This window comes from Harpia harpyja, chromosome 9 (assembly GCF_026419915.1).
Source record: "Harpia harpyja isolate bHarHar1 chromosome 9, bHarHar1 primary haplotype, whole genome shotgun sequence".
NCBI lineage: Eukaryota > Metazoa > Chordata > Aves > Accipitriformes > Accipitridae > Harpia > Harpia harpyja.
Genome location: NC_068948.1, coordinates 35,834,825 through 35,855,283, shown reverse-complemented (window position 1 = coordinate 35,855,283; position 20,459 = coordinate 35,834,825). Strand labels below are relative to the sequence as shown.

The following is a 20,459-nucleotide window of genomic DNA, read 5'->3' as shown; positions in this document are numbered from 1 at the left end:
AAAGATACGGACAACACTTTCAGCTGAAACCTAGGGAGAAAATCAGCTCACTCTAAAGCAGACATGTACATTTGGTCAGATGAATCACCCTCCTGAACACCAAAGACCATTAACTAGATCACCAGTAACAATAACTGGAACAATAATACTGACACCCCAAAATGAAGTGAGTTTTAAGCCCCAACCACCAGTAAGAACCAAAACATTCAAACTCTATAGTCTACTAATGAAAATACCGCCCTTTCTTTCCACCCCCCATCCCTCCTCTTCATATCACTCAGCTCTATCAGGTGGAAAGAATACTAACATTCAGGAATACTCAGCATTAGATGAAGACAGAAACCACTACACGAACTATTATTCAATAAAGCCACAGATGAAATGAACAACTGCTATGCTGATAAAACTTCAGACAAAACTTCCACCAAAACGTCTGAGTTTCACTGCCTCCAGAAGCTGTGCAGGGTTACTGCAAAACACAGGGCAGAATAACTGAAAATTCTGGTTACATATTATTATGTTAGTTTTCACTTCTAAAGAAATAAGTAACCAAGGATAAACATATTTTAAACGCCTCTACTTGTAACAGCAAAATAATCTGGATTAAATGTACTTTAAATTATTTGAACACATGGACTAAGATGAATGGTTTTAACCATCCTCCCATGAAAGATGCTGAAATAGAACTATTTGAACTGCACCTATCATTTATAAACATAGAATAATTAGCAGAAAAAGAAAGAAAAAAATCACTTCAACTCTGACAGGCTCTAGCAGTGCCAAATTATATCTGGCTTCCTGAACTAGCCCACCCTCTTCCAGCAAAGGAATATGTAAATGCTGTAAAAGAAGAATCCCTACAAGACTATTCTTTGCCTGTGAATAAGACACTAATGTCCTCTTCATCAAATCTGTTTCCCTTCATAGGAAGAGAAATTGCGTGGTAAAATGAGGTGGACTGAAGACACTTTACCAAGCAACCATGAATTGTTAGAGATATATATATACAGAGCAATATATATGTGGGTTGAAGTCTTGATGAATGACAAGACTCCTACTGAAATAAGTAGGACCAGGATTTCACTTGCAATACATAGGGCATGACAGAGTGCCCACGGAGCAGAATTTGCTTCGTTACAAGAGCTAGAACTTGATCAGCTAACAGCTTATGCCAGTGTCTTGGCAGTTATTCACGTATGGGTTCTAACATTAAAATCTAATCTTTAATTTCAGAAAATTCCAGAGTCATAAAATAATGAACTACAAAAAGTCAAGAGAAACTAATAAGCACTGGTGACCCAAGCCTTCAACTTGACATACTCTTATTAAATGATAAACAGAAGACAGTAGGTGCAAGAGCCACGAAGCACAAAAAAGGTCAGAACATTCCTAAAGTTTAAGTGGGTCTGGACCACTGTTAGTTTGATTCAATATACGAAGTTGAGAGATCCATTTCAGGGTCTATATCAGGATCCAAAATTTTATAGGCACTCAGAACTGTAGATTCAACTCCAACTTTACACATCTGTGCTCCTGACAAAAGTGGACCCTTTTCCTCTCCACAAACAAAAACAAATCAATATATGTACTCTTCAAATAAACTATTTGCATTTTGTGACTTTCCTGAACAATATCGCCTAAGGCATGATTTTTACCTCAAACCAGTTCTGACATTACTGCACTACATGATCATGTTTAAATGTCATCTGATGATTCCTATTAAAGTGCCACAGTTTCATCACTACAGCTAATTTAATTCTAAATGAATTTTCAAAACCAAGACTAAAGTTCAATGGAAGCCTGAAGCTTTGAGGACTTGTGAAGCTTTGAGCCTGAAATATAGTGACATCCAACTTTAATCCATGAAATAGCCAAGACAACACCATGAATCTATGGTTCTTTGAATAACTGTATAATGTAATAAAGTAAGACCTTCCAGATGGACATTGCACTATAGGTGTTTCCAGACCAGTGTTTGTCTTTCAAGACCAGTCAGCACCCTCCTTTCATCTCCAGACTGCTTGTGACACTCTGAAGGAAAAAAGAGAATTTACTAATTCCATTATGTCACACAGAATTGGAAAAATTCATTCTACTAGTTTGCTGACGTTCCAAAGCACAACACATTAGCTTATGGAATCTATATAAAAAATATGACTAATGAGCAACTCCAGTGAATTGCTGAGTACCATCATGTGCTACTGATCTTCTATCAGAGTGGTTTTTTCCCTGGGTAAAAATGAAACAGTAATAACGCACATTACTATCTAATCAGTTGCAGACATTATAAATATACATCTATTGCAGATATTGTAAAAAGAGCTTACAATTTTACCCCAAAGAAGAATATATTTTTTCTACGCACATTATAACAAAAAGGTAATCAAGTGCTATAGTTATTCCCATTTTACAGATGAACAAATTAAATCTGAGAGGTTACCTAAGCATTCACATTTGCATGTACAGCTGGAGAGATAATTAAAAGGGAACCGTACTTACAATTTCTTGCTCTTCCCATTAAAAAAAAAAAAAAAATCCCTTTTCTCACTAAGAGGGAATGACAAGAGGGCATGCTAAATGTAAATATATGGGAACAGAGTTCCCTATTTCTGAATTCTTTTAATAGATTTCCTTCTGAAATTGTCAATGGGATGATTATGAACAACAGAAGCACAAAGGCATTTAAAACAGTATGAGCTCAATAGCATCTCTCATAAAAGACTGTCTTTTTGAACACCTATAAAAGATGGGAAATATAATGATTAGTCACTATGCCAAATAAAACACAATTTATTATTTTTTAATAGTAAGCTTTGTCATCTAAAAGACTAAGATTCAAAGATATACAATAAAGACATACCAGAACAGACACAAGAGACCCAGTCAAGAATAATCACAAACTCATGTAATGTCACATCAGCTTTTCCAAGAGGCACGGGCTTTACACTTACATTAGGCATGTGCAGTTCCCTTTGGCTATTAGTGCCAAAGCGTGTCACATAGAAATTCACTGAACAAGCATTTTATAGCACAGATGCTGCCTCCAGAAAACCTTTTCTAGTTGTGCTACCCGTACTCTGTATGACAAGTCCAAATCCCAAATTACAGCTATACACAGAGAAGCATCTTTTCCATCTAAACAGTTGAATACTGCACACCTGGAGCTGTTAAACACATTATCAAGTTTCAGAGTACCCACCAGAAGAACAAAGCAGGTAAGAAAGAAATCCTAAATTAAACTCATAATTAAAAAATGCAGAAACGTGAGGAACGACAACCTAAAGTTCATAGTAAATATGACAAAAGTGTAATACAAACTGTTCCTCTACAAGTTTTTACATAATCTGTTGCAAAACTGAAACTCTCCTGAGTTTTCAGGCTAATGCTATTCACAAGCAGGTATCCACCCTCACTAAGGGGCAGCCAATTTCAATCTCCCTTTTCCCTGATGTTCCGATCAGTGAAAATTAGCAGGTACTGAGAAGTCAATACTATATTACCTTCTCCACAGTAGTTATTTGTTGTATTTGCTACTCTTTTATTTCATGCCAGCAGAGTGATAGGTCATTTGATTCTACAGAGCAGAAACAAACATTCTGGCTCTTTCTACAGAGATATGAAATTAAAAAGAAAAAACACCACACCAAGTCATGCAAAATTAATCAGGTTTAAAAGAATAAAGATTGATAAGGCGTAATTACCTTCTCCACCAGCTCATACACACCAACAACCGAGCAAGCGCTAGAGATGAGTGTATGTAACAAACATGCTATAACAGCCCAGTAAATACAGGCCACCTGTCAGTTAGGTTCCACTGTCTCAAGACAAGTCTAATGGCATTGTACAATGATTGACAGAGTAATTCAGCTGCAGACAAGAAGAATTAAAATCATTAATTAAATCAGAAAACAGTTGGGCCTGACTCCATATCCACCGATGGCAACAGGAAGGTTCTACCTGGTTACAATGGGCATTGCAACGGAAGACATTACAGTAGGCCTGCGCCCCACCTGTCTAACTATTTCTCCTCTATATACAATACACCACTACTACAGGAATGCATTCTGCATCCCAGGATCTGCCAAAAAAAACATGCTCTAGTAGCTATGTACTTGAACATTTTGTTCAAGCCTGAATCCTTATTTCCATCAACACGACTGAAACCCGTATATGCTCCCCAATATATTTCTGTGCATTTGTCACTCCAGTTCTAGCCCCCAGCTTCCTCAGACATTCCCTTACACAACCTTCATCTTTCCTTAGTGTTTCTCTCCCAAGGTTCTCGTCTTTCTGCAAACCCGCATCCTCACTTTTTCTTCCACACCACCTTCCATTGTCACTCTTCCCCCAATTAGTCTTCGTCCTCCTTACCCAGAAAGCCTGACTCTCCCTCCCACCTGTCCCCAAACTGATTCTTGTCCTTGTCAAAGTTCAGACCACACTTTCCTGCACCATTCTCCTTTTGCCCGTTTCATTCCCCACCTTAAGCTCCAGTTTTGTCCTTTCTTTATTCCTATTAGGCAGTTTCCTCTTCCAGAAATCTCCCTGCAGCTAGGGAAGGGGATGGAGCATAGAGAGCACAAGGATGGACACTGCCCCTACCCACAGCTCTTATGCTTTGCCCAGGTCAGACTTCTGCAGTGAAGATCTGTAATTGCAAGGAAAGGAGAGCTCACCCTGACACGGCATATGTGCAATGCATAGCAATTTTCATAAAATTCAGCTGTAAGGACACATCAAATCTTTCCTTGTCACAAGCAAATTCATTATTTCAGATGTTGCTAACTTGACATCCCTTCAAATCGACCATGGACTGTTTTCTCAACAATCTCACAAGTCTCCTCCTGGCAAGTTCCACTGGCGTATCAGTGCTTCTCAAAGAAGAGGTCAGCAACTATTTTTAAACAAAGGAAAATCCACAGTTCCTCCCCCCCTCCACTAGCTCTGTTCTTGTAAACCACTGAAGTCTTGGCTGAAGTTTTGGAAAAGAAAAAGATGTATTCAATCTAAGGCAGATGCTTGGCATGGAATATTTTAGCTGAAACAGTTACTGGTCGGGGAATTTATAAGAAACTAAAACCAATCTCTTTTAATGGCAATCCTAATAAGAAGCAGTGCTACCAGTCCTGTTTGTAATAATAGTGCAAGAAAGTTGGGATTTAGGGCATTTTTTGTTGGGGTGCGGGGGGGGGTGATGATGGTGTGTATTTGGTTTGGTATAAGTTCAGGAAAATAGTTTTATCTTAAGCATCAAAAAGTGCATTCTACCTGCATGAGAAAATGGTGATACATTAATGTAAGCCTCAACTCTATTTGTTCAAAATGATACAGAATCAGCAAAATGAGAAAAAACACCCAATACAGAAATCAAAGCTGCGTCATTTACCAAGTGCCTCTCATGTTCTCTAACCTCTCAGCGTTTAATATCCTGCTTTGGATATATAATGTAAGCAACTCCCGTAACAATCTCTTTTTTTAGTGTCCCACGAACAAATTAAAGCCATACCACTGCAAGTGCTAGGCTGCAGTACCATAGTTGTTCAAGCTGTCCCTCCCGCACTGGGCCCATCCTCTTTTTTGCTTATACAAGCAGTAAGTTGATCCCAAGGTGATACAAACTTACCTTTTATATTAAAAAAAAAGTATTTTATGTGCTTTATCTCCCTGAACCAGCTTACAGAGGAATTAGAGGCATGCCAGAGTTGGCACAAAAAGACAGTTGGGTTGCTCAGTTTGGGAGAGGGCAGAAACCTGGCAGCATCAATTTACATTGGCTCAAACTGGTAAGGAACTGCACCCTCAGGCAATACAACTGGTTAGAAAATGGAATTTCACAAGGACAGAAACTAACATTTTGAAATGTACTTTCATTCTCAATCAGAAGAAAAAAAAATTAAATTGTTATGTAGAGTTAAAATGCTTTTCAAAAGTCATTTAGAATGGCAAATCTTCATAACAGTTACAAAGAGCTGGTTCATTTTTGTAATATCAAAACAGTATTAAAGAAAAATACTAATGATGTACTCTATAGAGTATCTATGCTATTATCAGTTTGTATTTGAGTACATTTACTATAAGTCAAAATGATAATTTTATGTGAAATAGTTAACTTCACGAAAAATATTAAATTATCTAAGTAAGTTTTAGACGCAAGCACAATTTTAAAAGTAAATTGTTTTGTAAATTATATTAGTTTCAGAAATATTTTCAGATTAAGAACTGCTCAGCTGAAAAATTTTATCAAGCAGAAAAATACAGCAATTATATAAGTAATACAACATTAGGTGTATCGGTAGATATATTTCAACATCTATACTCTGTGATTGCATGTTGCAGCTAACGAGCAGAATCTAGCGGACCAACCCCTCTGTTGCATCAGTATCATGGGATATCAGCTTACCTTTTATTTACTTAAGATTTCCTCTTCATGTACAGAGAAACTGACTTTTAGATGCTCTCAGGAGACCATTAAGTCTTTTTTTCCATCCAAAAAGCATAAACTTTTTTCAAAGTCTTTTTTCATTATCAAGCAACCCCCCCCCCCCCCTTACATTCTTATTTAACTTCAAAGTTTTCATATAAATGTCAAATTCCTAACCACTGTTTTGGGGCTTAGTGTTTGCTTCATAGTATTGAAAAGGGCAGTTCACTTACAGTCTCCCCTTGCAGCAGGTTTGTGTTTCCTGATCTTAAAGAGAAACACACAACTAAAAGCACCAAATGCAGAAATTCTGGTAGCAACAGACATTAATTTATTTATGATAAAAATATTAAAATTTTCTCGCTATCCTTCTAGAAAATTATAGAAACTTTGTAACAATTGTAGAAGAAAATGGAAAATATTATGTGAGAAGAAACAATTAACAAAAAAAGTGTTTAACCTTACACATGACACTTGTAACACTAGCGGATGGCAAGATCAAATTCTTACTGCAGTACATAATAAAAGAAGTGTCCACTTATGGAGAGTTGTCTAGCTCTTTACATCTGTCAAGCTGCTAAACTGCACAGTTGTAAGAGAATGCTTTTGATAATGACAGTGGAACTACGATTAGTATGATCGGTGTTATTCGAGCAAAAGAAGTGCCAGAAAAGGTTGTCTCCAAGCAGAAAGTTACTGACCCAAGATGTCAGTGATGCAATAGGAAGACATTAGCACATTTCTTAAGTGTAGTGGCAAAGAACCACTTAGTCAAAATGTACTTCCCTGAAGAAAAGTTCACCTAATTGACCAGTGCTGCAAAGATGCCTGTAATTTTAGTGATGGGGATGACACTTTGTTTATGGAATTCAAGTTCAATAGATTAATATGCTTTAGAACAGGAAAGAAAATAGAAGAGTAGACTCACTGGGTCATTTCACTAGATACAGTTGAAAGGAAAAATGGTGACCTGAGGCTGTGTATTGACCCAAAAAAATGTGAACAAATAGATAAAGAGAGAGTATTTCCATTTGCTAACTAAAACAGACACAGGCACTACTGGACTGAAATTATTTCCAAAGCTAGATGCATCCGCAGGCTTTTACCAGATACCTCTAAGTGAGGAGACTGCAGAAGCTATGAACTTTCAATGCACCATTTGTCCGTCCCTGTTTCAAAGGGGTCACATCTGTCACTAGAGCCTGAGCCAGTCCACAGAACACAAAACAGTACAACTGCTTGAAGAGCTGAACACTGTGAAACTGTTTTGCTAGGGTACTGAGTCTGTAGGGAAGACTGAATAAAATATAAAGGACTCGGGCCTGTAAGAGCAAGTCAGAACAAGAGTTTGAACTAGACAAAAGCAAGTTTTCTAGCCAGAAAGTTAATGCTTATCACTATGAAGGACAGAGCACTCAAATTTCAGCCAAACACCTTAAGATAACACCTTACAGCACCAGCAAATATTACCTGTATTTGTATCACTGTAGTGTTTAGATACTAAGCAAATAAAAAGGTCCCACTGGACAAAGTGGCCAAACCAGGATGAAGTCTTTCACCAACTAAATGACAATCACAGCGGATAAGAGACAGGTAAAGAAAGAAGGAAACGAAGTGGTATTCCTGACAGCAAAGGCAAGGTCTGATTTGTGCTACACAGCTTTCCTTTCACCAAATCCGCTTTCTTCTTTGGCATCAAATCTACCTCGTATACAGTAAATGTCTCCTTCAAACTGATGGAAAAGTATTAAGTCACCCACAATACGTGTTTGCTTTCTCTTACATCCTCAGTTTAGCTTTTTAACATCCATATTAGATGATTTTCAATTACTGTCTTTACACACTTAAGTTCTCTCAACTTGTTGCTATTTTACATCTTTTATCATAATATGCTTTTTGTCTCTCTCAAAATAGCTAGGACACATCTAGTGGAGTCTGCCAGATGTGAACTACTGCCAAAATCTCAGTGCGGCAGCACAAACTGGCATGCAGCATATGAGTAAATCAAAGGGTTTACCAAAGCCTTGAAGAAAATTGGGATTCAGCACAACAAATCTCTGACACCTCTTCAATGGCGTGATCATACTCTGAAGATTCCAAACTTTCATTTACTTATTTGCCTCTTGACTAACTGCCTCAAATAGGCATGACCCCAACCACAGTTATGAACAACAGCTCAGAGATATTTACTGCAGAGGGGCACAACGTTGAAAACTCTACCCAGGAAAGTTTGTATACCAAATTTGCCATTATTCATAGAGTTTCTAGCTATTCCTTACAAGCCACCTTTCCAGTGGTGCTGAACTACTGCTTTGTCAGTAGAGATTAAAAAGAAAAATGCAGTACGAAATCCCAATTCTCAATAAAATCCCCATCCTTTCACCTCAGTGAACACAGTTTGTCAATACTTACTAATATTTAGCCATTTAAGAAAACATAATGGTGTGCTGTTTATTACTTCATTTCATACAAATACTTAGTTCCCCTATAACAAACAGTCATGCATTTAGAAGCATGCTTGAACAGACATTTATATACATATATATACACACACAACTACTGGGTATTTTACTACGTAAGTACAGTGTCTAATAAACTTTAAGATCTACTACCAAATATGAAAACAAAGTAAATTAGAATATTAATAGCACTATCTCCGTTTTGAAAGTGTTATATCCAAAAGAGATATTAGCCACTTACAAAACTCCATGCAGTTATAATTCAACATAATGCAAGTCCCTGCTGTGTGCTTAGCTAGCACTAATGCAATAAAATTAAGAAAAAGAAAATGTAGGAAGTTTTCCATAACACTAGAGTATGCCATGCTATGGAACTTTCAAAATAAGATATTAAAAAAAACTCACTGCTTGAACAATTTAAAATTGGAATGAAACAATATGCAAAATAAAGAGCCTCAATCAATTTCCACATCAGTGTAACTAAAACAAGGATGTAGCACATGACTGTGGTACAAAGAAGAGCAGAACCAAAGCAGGTGCTACACCAACCTCTGGATGTACAACTGTGTTTGCATTTGTGTTCCAACACCACTTAAGTACCTAAAATTCTGGTAACTCCATGCACCTTTAATATCTGCTCACGTTCAATACTTTCTTGCACATATGTACTTCTTGTGCAAATGAATCAATCCTCTAGCTGTGCATCCTTAAACTCTTTTTTAGGACTTAATAGATTCTGTATTTCCAGTTCCTATGATTCTTGTTCTAGTTCACAGCTAACATGAAACCGAGGATTCCCAGTTACCTATGCATTATACAATAAAGTAAATCCGTACACTTACGTTCGCATTTATGCTCTGATTCAAGAAAACAATTTAAAAAAAATTTAAAAAAAAAATCTTACTTCAAGGTCATGAATACCTCCTATTGGCTATAAAGAGGCTTAAGCACATGCATTAGCACTTTGCTGAAAAGAGGTCATTTCCTGAAAGGAATATATACGCTTGGGATTTACTTATGTAAATATGGTTTCACACACATACTCTCCACCTAGGTAACAGGCATCCAATAATTAGTATGTAAAACACGTGCTTGTACCTAAAGGCAAGAGCACTTTTGCACACTGACTTTTTATACATCCTGGTCTGACTAGAGGCATGGCTTAAATCAAATGCCAAGCTTCTTTCTTGAGATTGAATGGATTAACATTATTGGCCAGATAATAACCACGGCATAATGGCACACTGAAGCCTAAGGCAACATTTCAGGAGAATTTTCTTAGAAATTCAGGCCTGATAGGAGATGCTAATGAGTTCAGAGAAGTAAATATAGCTCTTCAAATAGCAAATGACAACTTGTCTATAATAGCAAGTTTCTCAGCACATTTACAAACATTTTTGCTTGCAAGTTATAAAGTGACTTTCATTTAGTTGGACTTTAGCTCTCAAGAACAATCACTGTCCTAACACGCCAACAAAAAGAGTGCAATATACAAGGGGAGCGCAAATTAAATGCTTGTTAAGGCCTCACAAGGAAACCAAACAAACACCTTTTAAATAAGTTTAATTAACCGGCTCTTTTCTAAATCATACTGTGCCCAGCAATGCTGAGAGGCAAATTCCCTGCTCAGAAGCTCTGCTTTTCTTCCCTGAAGGAAAGTAGTATTTTCTCTTTTATTCTCAAAGAGCGCAGCGCAGAAACGCCCAGCAGCTGCTGCTAGCAGTGGCACCACTACTGACTTTTTTACAGCATGGCTGAGTCAACACTGACCCAGGTTCCAGCAGAGAAATGGTTTAACGAGGTTGGGTTGTTTATAACCTCTCACTGTAGCACTTTCTCCCACCCTTAAGAAACAGCATAACCTACGTGTTTCTCTTATAAAAATATTTTCAGACAGAAAATGCCCATATACCAGTGCCTAACTCAATATATTAAGTCTAATGCAAACGCTTATTGGAGAAGATGTATTTGTGACTGTCAAAGCTGCATGGCAGAACAGACATACTGCCCCAGAAAAATGCCAGACCCTCTTTACAAGTCTTAATCTTGTGCAGTCTCTGAAGGTGAGCACGAGGCTAATATAATTCTCACCTCCAGGCTGCAGCAATCAAAACAGAAACCCGTATTTTAGATTCTTCACATCAGCACTTTCAGAGCATGTCGAGTCACTGGGATGCCCATTAATTTTAATGTACTATATTAAAATGACCGGCATTAAGAGGCCATGCAATTTTCTGCCAAGTACTTTGTTTTCCCTACTGATCAGGGTGGGAAAAGTCCCTTTATGAATTGCTACTGATTCCACCCTTGCGTCACTCTTGAGATACTTCTGTATATCTCACAGCTGCCTCTACAATCAGCTACCCTGAGAGAGAGGTTGGCAGGACTGGACCAAACTGAACAGTGAAGAGTCTTTTATTAGTAATCTTCTGTGTCAGTCAAACAGCACTGCTAATACCAACAGGATAAAAGGCAAAATTATTTTTTTATTCCTAGGGATGGCAACAACAACAGGAATTGCAGAGAGCTTAACAAGTTTCCATCCGCCCCAATGAGGGAGAAGGATATCGTTTTGGAAAACATCCACAACTGTCATGGTCTGAGCAAGAAAACAAGAAATGTTGAGACATGGCAGTCACCTACTATTCTGCACAGAAACCCCTGTTTGGATCATGCATGATTTGCATTCCTGAATCACTTTAGAGAAGATTTGCCTTTGTCAAAGGGACTCTGATCACAGAAGTTCAGCAATGAGAAAAAACAGCAGACCATTCAAAGGACCCCTCTGCTAAGACAAACCTGTTCCCCAGCTGTCCCTTTAATCAAGATAACAAGCATCTTGCCCAGTCCAGGTAACAGGGCTTCCATCCAGTCTCTAGAGCTACCACTGCACAACTCCGATATAATTTAAAGGACTCTGTTCCTAAACACTGTCATTGTACTCCTGGTGCCTCTTAACAGCTTTTGCTGCTCCCCATATTCCGTTCTAAACTGGGACTAGGACACCCTCTTCCATAGAGAGGATCCCTTTAACACAACGCAATAATTAAGACGCATTTGTAAATATCATCATCGTTGAGGCAGAAAAAAAGGAAACTTTCCCTGTTTCTCATTTTAGTCAAATACAATCTTGCAAGGTTTCCTACCATTCAAATAAACAGGAGAGAAAAAAAAAAGGGGGGGGGGGTGAGAAGCAAAATTTTAAAACAGCAGAGAGGCAGGATTTAACGGAAAAGAAGAGGCAAGGGGAAAAGAAGGAGGGACGGAGTAATTTAGTCCACACGCCGCTACGGTGGAAAACAAGACGCTTGCTCAGGAAGGAGTTCAAGTCGCTGCCCGCCTAGCTGCAAACCAGCCCAGCATAGCCTGTACGCGATCAACTGGTGACTCCACTCCTCGCCCCAGCAAAGCACCAGCCGGCTCACCCCCACCCCCCCCCCGCCCCGCGCAGCCCCGGCAGCGCCCGGCGACAAGTGCCTCCCCGCTTACCTCCGCAGAGCAGGGCTCCCAGGAGCAGGCTGACAGTCGGGCAACGGGGCCCGCCGCCGCGGGCAGCCCCCGCCATGCCGAAGAGACGGGGACACGTCCCGGGCGCGGCTCCGGGGGGCTCCGCCGACGCCGCTAGCTCTCCCCGCCCGCCGCCCGCTGCGGACGCGCCATCGCCGAGCTTCACAGGCACACCTCGCTCCGGAGCGCCGCTCAGCCCCGCGGCGGGCTCCTGCCCATGCCGGCTCCGCTCCTTCCCTCTCCTCCGCGCCCTGCCCTAGCGCCGGCGAGGGCGGGCCGGGGGGGCAGCACCCATGGCGGGCTGAGGCTGGCGGGCGCCCCGGCACCGCCGCGCTCCCCGGGCAAAACTTTTCAAGCGGGCGAGCAGAGGGCGGGGAGGGTCCGGGAGCCGGAGTGGGGGGGAGCCGGCGGGGCTGGCTCGTCCCCCGGCCGCTGAGCCGGCTCGCTCCTCCGCTAAACCCGAGCGCCCTCCGCTGCGGCTCCAGCCGGCTCCGCTTCCCGTGCCTTTATCTCGGGGCCGCCGGCAGACGCGCGCACACACACTTTTCCCTCAGAGGGGGGAGGGAGGGGGGACCGTTGGGCTCGAGCCGGCGGCCGTTGGCGCTCGCGGCGGGGAAGGCGGGCGGGGGGAGCCCTACCTACGGCTGCCCCCAGCGCGAGGCGGGAGGCGCTGAGGGGACGGAGACCGTCGGGCGGCGGCTGAGGGGAGGGATGCCCGGCACCGAGGAGGCGGGGGGGGGCGGGCGGGAGAGCAGGACCGGGTGTCGGTTCCCTGGTGCTGACCCCCCCGCGGGAGGAGGCTGACGAGGTGAGGCGGCCGCTCAGAGCGCCGGGGCTGCGAAGGGAGGAAGGGCTTTTGCCAAGGCGACATGGCAGGAGAGAGGGGAGTCCTGCCGTGGGGTGCGAGCTGGCCAGTTTGGGGGCCGAGGGCGGAGATCAGGAGGGGGGCACGGGAATGAAGGGAGAGCTGGCCCTAGGGAGTAGGGAAATTCCTCCCTGACACGAGGGACCATCACTGACCTCACTGCCCCGTTTCGGCACTCCTGCTTTCTCAAGTCCTGCTGTAAAGCAACATATATTAAAAGTAGAAATCCAAAAGAAAAGAGCCTTACCAAAACACAAGACTTTATTGCGCACGTACGCTTCCCTGCAGACAGAGGGAAGCCCACTGCAAACCCTAAAATGAAAAAAACAGCGTGACACACCTGTATTTCATCCAGCTCCAGCCCTGTCATTACCTACTCATCCTCTTGTTTTTTCCTTTCCTTTCGCACACTTCTTCAATTCCATCTTCTAAACATAACTCACAGGCCATATTTTTATTCCTATTCATTTAATTTCATGCTTTCACCTGGGTATCCTGGATAACTTCGGCTGGCATCTCTTCCTCATTCTTGTAGCAAAAAATGTAAACGTTTGTGGCCCAACAGTAAACATACTTTTAATAATCTTTGCTAAAGCTGTGCCATACAGCAAGCAAGGTGTAGTTTTGTAAGAAGTATTGAGTATTTGAAGTATTTTAGTGTAAGAAGTACAGAAATCACCTAAGCGGGTAGCTTTCTTCCCTCACTCTATGACAAAGCAATGCCTTAAAACAGTGACTTCTTTTACAACCTGCTGCTTTTATCCTGAGAAATTAGGCTCTGATCTTTCAGGCAAATACTCACAGCCAGTCCTCTATGTCTGGCTAATCAACCAAAATTGGTGGGGTTCTCTCCATCTGTGGTCAGTTACTGAAACAGGTGTCAAAGTTTATCATTAGATAGTACCCCAAATAAAATGAGTAAAACATATTTTGGCTGATTCTAAAAAGCCTATTGTTCGTGCAAGACATTGTTCCTGGTTTGATAAGCCAAGTCAAGAAAGAGTACCTTAACATAGAGATTTCTCATGAGGAACTGCTGAGAACTTTGTCAGGATTATGCTTTATATGGTCATGGTTTACATGATTTTATTGTCAGTAGCAGCTGATTCAAATGTGGAAAAAGCAGAAAGAGGATATCACACAATTTTAACACATTTTTTTCTCACAAGAACGTAAAGAAGCATTTCCCAGTGAAAAACTTGTGCAAAAAAGTGTAACAGCTTTAGTCTCTTCTGCTCGATTGTAAATTCTGCTAGACACTACAAATACTTGTTAGATGAGTTTAAATATAAGAATCCAGCAGTCGACAGTAAAACACAGCAGCTAACAAACATTTATGTCCTGCACTTGAATTTGTAGATAATGCATGTATACAATCCATCTGATTTGTAAAAGAAAGCAGATACAGTGAAGACAAACGCTATTTCTTTCCAAGGCAACATTTACTAAGGGACCAAAACCCAATCCTATCATCATTCATAAGCTACCAACAGTTGTCGTCTTTGAATTGTGAAGAAAATTTCAATATGATGTAAATTAGATGGAACACGAGATTATTTGGAAATATTGACAAGTAGGATATGTCATATTTATGAAATCCTAACTGGAGTGTCTATGTTATTTGCATAACATGCTCTGAAGAAAGTTTTGGAAGTTGCACATAGAACCCATTGGCAGAGACTTTCATGGATACGAAGTAGAAGTCATATAACAAGGTGATAAATATGGTAAAAAAGTCTAGACAGAATAGGTTTTGCTACAGCTATTCTTATTCCTTTGAAATTTGATTTCTTGTTGTAGGTACACTATTTCAGTACCAGAATGTTCAATAAAAGCTATACCTAAGATGATTTGTTCAGGCTAGCATTTGCAAAGGAAACCAAAGGAGTTAAATACACAAATCAGACTAAAATTCAAATAACCTCACTTAATTCCTTTCTTAATACATTTATAATGAGAATATGGGTTGCTGTGAACAATTTATAACAACAGAACAATTAACACCAATCACAAAAACAAGAGAAGGGGTGCGTCTGCAGGCAAGGGAGAGTATATATGGAGTCCTGAAACAGGAAACCGTAACATTGAGATAAAAAAATATGGAAAATGTCATTACTTAACCTTTGATACAGTCCAAATTACATCTCTAAACATGTAAACAAAGGCATTCTCTATATGTTAAATTATATGTAACCCTGAATCTGTTTGGATTTTTGTGATGTTTATTGCTGCAGAGTGGTTTTGTATGTTTAAAGTCAGATTCCCACGTTTTATTCATGTTGATTATTATGCTACTCCTCAGATTATCCTGTTGAAGTCAAGTAGGTTAGTTCGCAGGAACTATATAACATGAATGGATATTAATTTAGTCCTAAGAGTTCAATTCTGTTCTCACTGAAGTTTATGGAAATTTTATCCCCAAGTCCAGGTCTTACCTTGTCAAAGGGTTACTCAAGTGAGTAAGGAGAATTGGTTAGGTATTTTCGTTTCTGGTGATTTTTACCACTAGCTTAGCCCTAGACTTCAGTACATCCTAATAATGATGTGTCAAGGTATTTGTCTTGAATATACAGAATGAATAGTATGAACTTAATTTTGAATAGTATGTAACTTAATTTTATATAGATTTTGTCACAATTTTTTTGTTTTCTACTTGTAGTAAACATTTCATCAACAGATACTTTTAATGGAATTACACAAATTTATTTCTCTGAAGGAACCTCAGGAGTCTAAGTTTTGAAGTCTTTATGGGCTCTTGTGACTTGTAATAGGCAAAACTGAAATTTTCAGTCTTACATGTAGCATATTCCCTGCAGTAAGTGTAAGGAAATAAGGAACATGCTCAGAAACAAATAGAGCAACAGAGGGCCAAAGTTGACTTCTTAGGGTCAATCAGCCTCCTAAAATTTTCAAAAGTACCATACAGTGTACATTAGGCTGAAAATGCAACCTTCGTTGAGGTCTCTTACAACCCTCTCTTTATATTTTGCCAGCTGCAATGTTGAAGTCACATGCCAATTCACTGACCCAATGCTAAAAAATGAAAGCAGAAGAGAAATCCATCAAATCAAAGCCCATATTGCCATGTGCAGATAGCAGTTGATAGTGGAACTCTCCAGTCTGTATGCAGGCGTTCAGGTATTTTGTACAATTTGTATTTTGTCAACGCACCTATTGCATCCATGCAGAAGTTCTGCATGGTGAATATGTCTCATCAACATTTCTCAGTGAAAACATAATATACTTTGAGGAGTAACATATTGTGTAGGTGATTGAGTGTTACAATAAGTACTTACAGCTATTCAAATTGCTATTTTTTGTTAGAGACTGAAAAAGCTATAAAGTTGTCTTATAATGAGCATGGGAATATATAACATTCATCACAAAATGGAAAACAGTTGAAGTACAAGATTTTACAAATTTTTTTCTTAATGTGAAAATGTGTTTTTTAAGGCAAAAAATGACCAAATTTTGTGCTATGTAGACTTTCAATAAAAAAAGAAAATAAAAAGCTGTCAACCAACCCTAAGACTGGACTGAAAGCAGAAGTGTGTCAGAAGGAATAATCTGATAGAACTTTAGAAAACAGGTGTTGGGATTGTGGTGTTGCCAGCATTTTAGTACTCATGACATAAGTGAGTATAATAGACATTGCAGCCTGTAATCTTGATTTTAATCATTCTGTAATGAAAACTAATCTTTGACCACTACTCTGTAATTTAGCCAAAAACATAGATTGTCCTTGATACATGTGAGTGGTTTTGGATGTGATCATTTAGCACTGACTATGTCTACTACTTGAAGGCCCATTTAACTTGTTCTCTGTTTTAGCTTGCCATGTATTGTTATCCTTGACGCTATATCATACAAATGACTCTGTCTTTCAGTGTGACCTTAAACAAGTCACCTACACTATCCCTCAGTGTCCTTATATGTATAATGGGATAATGACACCAAATAGTTTCATCAAGTGCATGAACACATAGATAAAAAAAAGCTACATATATATTCTACCATTCTTTAAAAATAATAGGACTAGGTGAACAAATAGCTTTCTCATTTAACGTATGCCTCTTTGCTCACTTATTTGTAATTATTCAGAATTATACTTTTCTTAACTCTTTTTTTTTTAAATATAACATTTTAAATCCTTGGAATGTGATCATGGCCAGTTCACTGCAAGTATCCATACCAAAACGGCATTCTGTATTGTTCCATGTATACAAGATTCCAACAGAAAGAAAGGGAGAGTGGTGCACCCCAAATTCTGCCCGAGACCTGAAGTCACATAAAGGAATAGAGTGAAAAAGTGTTCAGCATTCAGTTTTATCCCATCCTTGTACCTGGGTGCATTATCATCCCTCTTCTGTCTTCTATGCTTTGTTTTGCAGTTAGGAGTATTGCCATTTAAAGTGATTTTATTATACTTCAGTGTCAGCATCTATCCTTGAAATAGAGATATAACTTGTATCTCTTACAGTTATTCATTTGTGCTGCATGCAGACAGCATGGCATGGGTTTATATTCAGTACATCTGAAACGTATTTTTCTGCCATAGTGCCTGGCATTGTCATCTTTTTGGTTGACAAATGTTTTTAACAAGGACTTAGGATCACAAGATACCACTATTTGCAAAAGGAACGAGCTCACCTAGTCACTGTGATCTTTCCTAGTTATTATACTCCTGACTGTAAGCAATGTACACGATATGTATCTATGGCATGGATCAAAAATTTGGGGTGCCATGGGTGCATACCCTTCAGTTTTACATCTGAAGATATGGGGTTTTTGACTAGAAGACCACTCCTCAAAATACAACTGAGTATATAAAAAAACAGTAGATACTCAAATCACGGATATCAAAGGGATTCAATATGTAGCCTTCCATCCTACCATTTGACACTGCTACCAAAATAAGGTAAATTTTGGTAACAATGGAGACAAAATGCCATGTGGCTAACTTTTAGGTATTTATTGTCTACTGCTATTCACATATAGTTTAGTAAAATAAGGGAAGTATCTTTCCTCTGACTCCTCCCTTTGCCAAATTTATCAGTTAGAAACTTCACGAAAACAGGTCCAGCAAAGCAACTATAAGGTAAAGGGCATATCATTTAAAATGGGGCATTTGATAAAAAAGCATACAGGGATCTATGAATCTTTCCAACATTTTAATTTCTGGCTGCAAAGGCTTCACCTGACACATCAGCTTTGGAAAAGTCATGCCATTAGCTAGATGCAAATTTAATTTTCTGCACTTATATAAAAAAATTACTCTTATGTGCATGCAAAAGCTTTTCCAAAATTTTCAATAACTGAAATTTTTGAAGAATCTGATCTTTTTTCCTCAATGCGCTAAGAATCTCTATAATAATACTAGCTGCACTGAATCAGACCAAAGGTTCACCTAACATGTTTCTGACAGTGGGCAAAACCGGATGCCTTGGGAAGAGTACAAGAGTGCAAGTGTGCAGTGATAGTCCTTTCCCAGGCTCTGAGGATTTGAAGCTCAGACAATTCCTGAGCCAACAATTGTATCATTGTCTTTGATGGATTTCTTTCCCCTGAATTTCTCCAATTGTTTTTGAACCCATCTACGTTTTTGAGCATCCAGAAATCTGTTGTCTATTCTAAGGCCAAATACCAGTGGGTTTATACAAAATAATGATGTCACGTTCCTTAATTTTGTTAATTCCCAAACTGTGATAACAATATTATAATGGTGAGATTTTCAGGATGTCCATACTTGTAGTAAATATTCAAATTACCAGTAACATTTGGGACTATTAGCTTCCGGAGACATAAAATGCAAATATAACTTCATCATTTGTGGAAAGTAAATGTGAGCAGAATTTGAACAGAGCTAAGACTAAGTATTTGGTTTCATATAGCAAACACTTACTGAAATCCCTGGCAGTATTTCCTTCATCTGTAATGTTTCTTCTCTTTGTTTCTTTGTTTTATCAAGTATTATAACTTGACAGTACATACTCTTGGGAAGGACAATGGGGGACTAATTATGATCTCTAGATTCTATTGCAATAGAAGTCTATAAACCAATAATGCCTGTGTCTTATACAGCATTTTTCATGTGTATATACTGCAGCATTTACATATATGAATAACCTTTGGAACAATTAATTCACAAGTGTTTCTGATCCCTCTTATTCCTTCTTTTATTTTTGTATGCATAAAGTAAAACAAATCAAGATATCTTGATAAGCTTTAAGTACATATACCATGAATCACTCTAGTATGTTTTCTGCAATGTGAATTAGTTCTCTTAATATGTACCTACCAACTTAAGAAACAAAAATTCTGTCAGATACAATACATTTCAAAGGCATTTGTCACTTCACTACTGCATGTTTTGATTTGCTTGAAGTTAAGGCTTTGAAATACTCAAGACACATCTGTTGCAGGTTGCATTGTGAAAAAGGATACCTACTTCAAAGTGCTGTGCCCAGGATAAATTGCTAATCCAGGTGAACCCCTTGACACTTAGGTTAAGTTCAACCATTACTTTAAACACGTGGTAACAATTATTAGACTCTAAAGTTGTATTCAGCATACCAGATCTGTTGTGACTCTACATGTGAATGGTCATATTAATACCATATTCTCAGACAACATCTGACCAGGAGTTAGGAGAACTATCTTTTAAGGTGGATTTAAGCTCTAAGGTCTTCTGAGTGAGTTTTGTCCCAAGGTTTTGAATCACGGCGGGAGGGGCGGTGTCCAGTTTGGCAGTCGCTTTGCCGAAGGCGAGCGATTGCTTTTGCAGTGCGAGCAGTGCCCCCTCGTGCATCAGTCGGGCCTTCCTGCATCGCGCCGGAGGGAACAGCAGGAGCAGAAGGTAGGCTTGCTATTTTTTCCAATGCATCTGGTACTCAAGAGCAATATGAAAGCGCCAAGTCTCATTAATGTGGCGTACAGATAAACAATTTTCGGCTCATTCCCTGATCATGATGGATTATTTGGCCATAACAAGCATATTATCTTTGCTTAATGAATGGAACATGCCATTTCTTCCTAGCCGTTGTCAGTCTTTGATGCAGTACAATTAGCAGAGGTTCTCATTTAATTACCTAGCATAATAGGACCTGAAATGCTGAAATTCAATCTTTCATATAACTACTGCTTTTCAACAGTCCCCTAGGCTAATGAGGATAATGTTCCAACCTAACACATATTATTTATAAAGAAA

The 20,459-nt window shown here is 39.3% G+C and overlaps 1 protein-coding gene across 2 annotated transcripts in view; it reads right to left on the bottom strand.

Moving 5' to 3' along the window:
- TMEM132C (transmembrane protein 132C) overlaps positions 1–12,911 on the bottom strand; it is a 223,250-nt gene extending 210,339 nt beyond the window's left edge. The window contains exon 1 of one of the 2 annotated variants that reach the window (XM_052797469.1): positions 12,370–12,911. In XM_052797469.1, the coding sequence (XP_052653429.1) occupies positions 12,370–12,445 (76 nt within the window). In that variant the 5' untranslated portion in view covers positions 12,446–12,911. The remainder of the gene's footprint in view (positions 1–12,369) is intronic. The other variant, XM_052797470.1, reaches the window with a different exon arrangement.
- Positions 12,912–20,459: the final 7,548 nt, after the last annotated feature.